Genomic DNA, 7,294 nt, shown 5'->3' with positions numbered 1-7,294 from the left:
TCATTGATGTTCATTGTTTTTTGGCTTTTCTGCCTTTATTGATAGATACAAGTGGAGATGGACAGGGAAGAAGGAGAGGGAGAAGGGGAGAGACATGCAGCACAGCTGCACAGGTCGTCATGAACGGGACTCGAACACGCGACGCGCTGTCAGGCCAGAGCCGTGGCATGCGCCGGACCACTAAGCCATGGGCGCCCCGATGTTCATTGTTTAGTCTTTACAATGCCATTGGTCATGATATTTGCATATAAATGAAATACTAGTAGCACAAAGTAGTAGTAAGGTTGAAATCTCTTTTTTGCAAGTAGAAATATATCCAGTTCTTGCAGGGATACGTACAGTAGCAATACTGCAATATAGAAATGCTCTGTTAACCCATTTAGGCCTGACGTCGAAATTAAAAAAATGTCTTCTAAATTCTGACAGTTTTCTGAAATTCAGTGGTGCTCTATTTCATGTCAAGGACCCCAAAAATGATATGTAATTGGCCTCCAACCCCCATCTGAAAATATGTTGTTCCAGATAGCAGACCTACAAGCTCATAGCTATGAGCTTGTAGATCTGCTAAAAAAAAAATTCAATAGCTAAATGAAATAGCTAAATTATATATAATGTTTAAAACACCAAAATGGGTTAAAAGTAAAAGTCCGAAATTCAACACTGGTAAAAGTACAAAAGTATTGGCTTCAAAATGTACTTAAAGTAGGCCTACCAAAAGTAAAAGTATTCATTGTGCAGAATGTCCCTTTTAAAGATTTCAAATGTATATAAATCTTTTGAAAGGAGCAGATCTACAAGCGCACAATGCGTCACGATGCGACGGATTGTGCACTTGTAGATCAGATATATATTCATATGGCCAAAAATGTAGACTATATAGGACTGAAGTGGTTAATGTACTGTATGTTTTGTAATAATCAAAATCTAAAAAGTAACTACTTACTTACTTACTTACTAGTGTAGTATATAAAATAAATACTCAAGTAAGGTACAAATACCTCAAAATTGTACTTAAGTACAGTACTTAAATACATACATGTACTTAGTTACTTTCCACACCCTGACCTTTCTCTGAGACCACTCTGCTGTGACCTTTGGATCAAAGCTTAACCTCAGACATTTATTCACTGACTCCAGCAAGACCTTTGGCCTTTTGGGGATATAGAAACCCATGATAGATGCTAGACTGTAATCTGCCCATCTCCGTTTCTGTTGTTTATCACACTTATCTCATAAACCTGCAGGGTTCTCAACCTTTTCCTGGACCAGGGACTACAAACACAGCCGCCTTTTGGCTGCCGTGTTTACTGTTTAGTGGTCCGATGGGTATGCAACTGCATATATATATTTTTTTATATTTAAGCTTTATCAACTGAAATGATCTGCCATTTTGGAGAAATCACTTGATGACACGCTATAGGCAACGTCATCTGAGGACGGTAGATAGGCGAGAGTCTTGTCTCAGAAATGCTAACTTGACACGCCCATTTCCTGCTCCTGTCTGGTGTGCACACAACAAAACAAGATGTGATCGAGGAAGAAGAACAGCAAGGAGAAAATCCGAATGCAGCTTGAATAACAAGCAAAAATAATAAAGATTAGTCAAGAGAAGAAAGCTGCTAGTGAAGACATCACGGCCATCACAAAATATCGCAACTGAACACATAACCCAAAGTCGGTCATACATTATCACATCCCGGCCAATTACTATCACATGGCGTCCTCACTTTTCTGTCCTCACTTTTGAGGGGTGCTAGCCCCTCCTATATACAGGTATAATGTTTGTTTTTAATTCAATGTTTGTTTTAAAAATGCCATTAACAATAAAGAGAATTTAATGTTTGTTTTGTCACCATTACATCACCTAATCATGAGTTAGACTTTAATATATTAGCGCCCCTCACTTCACACAGGTGTGATTTTTTTATCCTCAATTCCATGGTACCCACAGACACAGAAAGCTGCCTATAGGCAAAAAATACATATTGGGGTGTGCCGCTATTTGAACTGGAACTGTTCTCACACAAACAACGAAGGGAGGGACAGAGGTGATACACTTTCATAAGAAGGTAGGTGGCTAGCGCACATCCAGTTCCTGTCTGGTGCTGGACTAAGGTAAGTACAGTGAAGAGAGGAGAGTCCGCACACAGGTTTGCTCCAAGGTGCTTTTTATTCAATACACCATAAATAAGACACAACGTTTCGGCCATGAACGGCCTTCATCAGGTGATAACACTTTCATGTCATGTGTCACATTCGCGAGCATGGAAATGGTGCCGACATTGTGTAAATGGTGACGGCCCACTCACGACTTTTCCTACTTGCGGGACTGGGGGACGAGGAGTTGGCTCAAGCGAACTTCGCAATGTTCGACACGACAACTTTAGCTTTAGCGCACTCGGTGGTGTCTCTCGTGGCTCAAGTTCACTGACGGCGGGGGGGCTGGGCGGGCCGGGTCTTGATGCAACTGGTTTTGAAAAAAGGGAGGGAGGACTCAGGAGCTTCCGGTACCCTCCCCTGCGTGGTCCCCACGTTTCTGTCGCTTCTTCACTCTGATTTCGTTCATGGCTTCCTCTATGGACCGAGTGTCCCTCTTGTTGGCCACAGGCACATAGCCGTATGCGCTGTTGGCCTCTAGAGCGTGCGCTGCATCTTTTGCAGCAGACGTGCCAATGAGGTGACTGTACTTGTCTCTGTAATTGGAGTTGGGACAGGCTTTCACTTTCTCTGATTGGCTGTCCGCAGCATCTTCTAATGCTGCCTGTTCTTTGAGTCTTCTCCGTTCTTCTGCCACCTGAGGATTCCACTCCTCTCCTTTGCGATAGGCTTCAAGCTCCTCATCTGATGGAGCAAACTCCTTCTTAAAAAGCATAACGTATCTGCTCTCCTCATCCTCCCCTAATGAAAATGATGTCACACCAGCAACTTCTGCCACATCATGCAATATTGTCCTCTCAATTTTCCCCATAGGGTCATATTTCTTCTTTTGCTGAGCACCGTCTCGGATGAAATCTGACACTTCTTTCTCCATATATTTCCTGAATTCTGCTTTCTTTCTCTTCTCATCTTCCTGCAACTGCTTGATTTTTGCTGCTTGCTCACGGGCCTTTCGCCGGCTTTCCTGATTGCCAACTGTGGGAGGTTTCTCCATTGAGTTTAAGATTGATCCCAAAAGATCCATCATGTTGGAATCTGTATGACACAGCATTCCTGTTCAGAAATAAACTCAGTATTTGCTAAATATATGTTTATTGATCCAATGTGTGTTTGCAAGTGATGTAAATCCTTCCTGTATTTATACAATGGTGATGTCACTTGAACTGACCAAGTATAGGGGAGGTAAATTAGGTTATTTATATATATTTTAATATATGGTTATACAGACAGTACAGTAAATGCAATTATGTGGAAGTGTTATTTCAGGTTGTTGAGCGTGAAAAACCTAATCATATATTATGTACAGTCACTCTACAGTATAATAGAGACACTGTTCTTTCTACTCCTCTTGCATTTCCAGATCTTTGGAGATCTCTGCCTACAGTGGAGAGATCAGCCCCTAACAAATTCATACCCACTGCTATAAAACAATCATACAAATCATCCATTATAAAGAAGACTTTTGAAGTTTGATGCTGCATTGCAGTTTATTTAAAATTTGTCAACAAAAGCTGGGAAATTTTCCTCAGTCTCTGTTGAAACCCGCGTTTAGGGCCTGACTGCACATAACATTCATATCCTCAGTAATTTATGATATTTGGTGACTAATCACTGAATTCTTATTCAAATCAAGAGGCCTCATCATTAAGAGATGTTGGGCTGTATTTTGTGTGTCTTAAGTACCATGTCTTATTACTTAACTTAAGACCTGGAGGCGTGGTCAATGCTCTTTAGCCACTCAGAATAGCCAAATGGCATTGATCACGCTTCCAGGTCTTAAGTAATAAGACCTGGTACTTAAGACACGCGGAATACAGCCCGTTGTATGTTATTGCACATAGCTCCTTAATTGTCACTACGTACAGCAACGTCTCATTCAGAAGATGTCAGTTGAATCTGTGTTAAAGCCTTACAGTCCATATTATGTTAACTCATTGCAAATCAAAAGACTATAGGGAGATGAAAGGAGAAAGACAGATGGCAGGACAGAGGAAGAGTGTCAAGTTCTCTGGAACGGCTGAGCTGTAATTTACTTGAGCGACGACAGCAGCGATACTAGCAGAAGTCCCAGACTGATAGCTTGTGGTTATGAGGGGAATGGAACATCAGTTATCTGCTGCCTAAGTGACAGAGTGTGTTGATAGTACACAATGCACCCACAACTCTTTGAAGAGGAACACCAGCTCCTAAATCAAGGACAATCCCTGACTGTCATTGTTCTATTGTCTTCCCATGCATTGTATTCCTTTTTAATATTTGCTCAGCAGCAGCACTGCGGATGAAAATTAGCAACTGTGCTATATCCGGTGTATTTACGTCCATGTGACTTCCATTAATATGCATTGTCCTGTCCAAATAAACAAATAAAGTAAAGTAGACTCTCTTCTACTGTAGGTCTCGTCTCATAGTTAATTTTCACATTTCACAAATAACAGGGGAACACTACAACAAGAAACCAAACCTTTAGTTTGTGAATTTGTAAGGTGTGTGCCACCACCAATAGACTAAAACGCACAGTTGCTCACAAGATATAAAAGTATAAAACATCGAATGGATAAGACTGACAAGGAAACTTGTTGAGCACGTTCATACTCCTCACAGGATGAACCCTGACCCCTGACACGTTGAGTGACCCCTTGATCTTTTCTCTTGTGCACAGACCAAAAGGTTAACTTTGCAGTCAAGAGTGCTCATAATAGACAGGTACGAGATGCACAACCTCTAGAGGCTGCTAGCAGGACTTTGTACAATTTTAAGCATTTGGCAGATGCTGTTACAAATGCAAGCTATTGTAATCTGTATTACTATTTTATTGTTACATAATTATAAGGTACTATATACCTCCACCCATATCCGTTGTCATAGCACCCGTTTTAACAGTCTGTCTGTTTGCCTGTATCCCGTTTATGCCCATATGTGGAGCTTTCTATATCTGTCTTTGCTTGGCCCTTTTATGCCCATATAAGGAGATCCCTGATGTTATCAGTACATGGGCGTATATGGGCCTGGCCTTATATGGGCATCAGTGGATCAGTGGTTGTGGAAAGTCCTTGCTTGACTTGAGAAGTTGATGAAGTTGATGTTCTATTGCTTGCAGTCTGTTCTTTATAATGACCATGATCAGCACTCTCCCTTAAGCTGCCCTAGAGAATTAGCCCAAGAAGTATATGCTAATTTCCGTCAAAAGGCCACTATGCTGTTGGTGCTGTTCGGGGCCTGAAACTTTAAATAAAGTGAACACATGGCAATACATTCATCTTGTAATCTCTATAAGATATTTGAAAATGGCATGCTCACAAGATCTAAATCTATATAAAAATCTTGAATAATTGTGAACAATTTTGAATAAATTAGAAAAATGTACCGTTACACAAATCTTCGCTTATGGGAACTTGCGGCAACTGTGTTTTCAGAGAGATGACAAATGCATATCAATTTGGTGGTCCTTGACATGAGAACCACTGTGCTATGCTACCATATTGTGCCAAATATAAGACCACTCTGATTATAAGACAACCTCCATTTTTCAAGACTCATTTGTGGAAAAAGAACATTGCATGTCAAATAGTCCAGTACCCGATTATAATACGACCCCATTTTTTTGGATATTGCCATTGGGAAATATATTCAGCACAATAGGGTAATCAATGGTAAATCAATAAAACAACAAAGGCACGCCACCACCTGTTTTAGTACAGCACACCATTATCAGGACAAACTTCTGGCTGAGCTCACCTTCTGCACAGCTTCTTCCAGAAGAATGCTGGGAGCACTCAACCTTTGCCTGCAATGCAAAGAAACAACGGGTATGCACTCGTCACAATAACTAAACTCATATTGTATAATGTATTTTTGGCGTTTCAGTGATGTCACGATGATGACATCAGTCATCTCCACAGCCTGATCTAAGCTCTATTGACATCTATTATAAGTTATATATTTTTGTATAAAACGTTAAACAAATAGTGGATGTACTAAGTAGGTTGTGCACAAGAAATGTGCTGATCAGTCCGGTTTAGCGAGATTAGACCTGGACACAAACACGCACACGAGTCGGCCAGACACTCTAATGGACGGCTACCTCCTTTAGAGCCACGTCCCATAAAGTTCATCATGTTTGTTCATGTCGGGATCCACACAAGGAAAAGTGTAGCTCCAGTGTTGATCTCGAACTTCATGTGGCCAACCTGTAATGTCAATCATCTACGGTGTGTGTCAGTCATTCTATGACACATCTCTACTATAAGAATCAGAATGGGCAGGTAGGAGCGGATTCTGACACCTCTCTGTAGAGGGGATATACCTATATTGTTCACACAGAATCCTTACTGAATGTTGACCAGATATAGTACAGGATAATCAGTATAGCAAGAGGGAAGGCTGCAGCTAAATGCTTTAGCATTGTGAATAGTCCTTGTTTTTCCCAGATTATTCAACATCCAAGCAGATAAGGCTGTGCATCTTCAATGGAACATAGACTGGCAGATCCAAGGATAGTAAGAGCAATTGGGATAAAGGATAGCGTCACAATCACAATTCTCTTTGGCATAGTTCAGCCCATCAACTGGCAGGTGGGAGAATAAACCTTAATTGATCCTGTGGAGGACATTTAGGTGCCAGAGGCAGCACAGCAGTTAAGATACAGATAGAGAGCAAGAGAATACTGTGAGGTAAACAAGCACCATCAATGAACAGTTTACACCTTATGCTAATAATAGTAAAAAATATGCACAGTCCCAGTGCAAAAAAACAATATCCTGCCTTTCAAAGACTTATTTTTGGTGCCACTAACAGTGGACATTAAATGGACTGAAATAAAAATTAATGTACTACTACTCACTTCTGCTTGTAGCAAGCACCGTTTCGGCATTATTTCAAATGGACTCGAACGGTGTCTTGCCATCACATTTCCCAAGCTGGTGAAGAACAGGTACTCATTGTAAAGGCACAGTATGTGCAAGGCCGGTGAACTCTGGAGTTCTGATTGATAGTGAATGTTATTGATAGGTGTCTCTTCTTGAACCTAGGGAACGAGTCTGCCCTGCTATCACCTTCTTAATCCCTAATTTGCGCAGACAGGAACATTATTGTGGACTGCATAGGTGTACAGTATACATTTTGTTGGACTTTGACAGAA

At 40.9% G+C, this 7,294-nt stretch overlaps 1 protein-coding gene across 1 annotated transcript; it reads right to left on the bottom strand.

Moving 5' to 3' along the window:
- Window positions 1–2,494: 2,494 nt before the first annotated feature.
- On the bottom strand, window positions 2,495–3,184 carry spag7 (sperm associated antigen 7; the record flags this gene model as incomplete). The annotated part of the gene is made up of 1 exon (XM_083774928.1): window positions 2,495–3,184. The coding sequence occupies one exon, from the start codon at window positions 3,182–3,184 to the stop codon at window positions 2,495–2,497; it is 690 nt and encodes a 229-aa protein (XP_083631054.1).
- Between the last annotated feature and the right edge of the window lie 4,110 nt (window positions 3,185–7,294).

This window comes from Protomyctophum parallelum (genome assembly GCF_964188405.1).
Source record: "Protomyctophum parallelum genome assembly, chromosome: 10".
In the NCBI taxonomy this organism is placed as follows: Eukaryota; Metazoa; Chordata; class Actinopteri; order Myctophiformes; family Myctophidae; genus Protomyctophum; species Protomyctophum parallelum.
The sequence above is the reverse complement of the archived record's forward strand: the minus strand, read 5'-3'. Positions and strand labels throughout refer to the sequence as shown.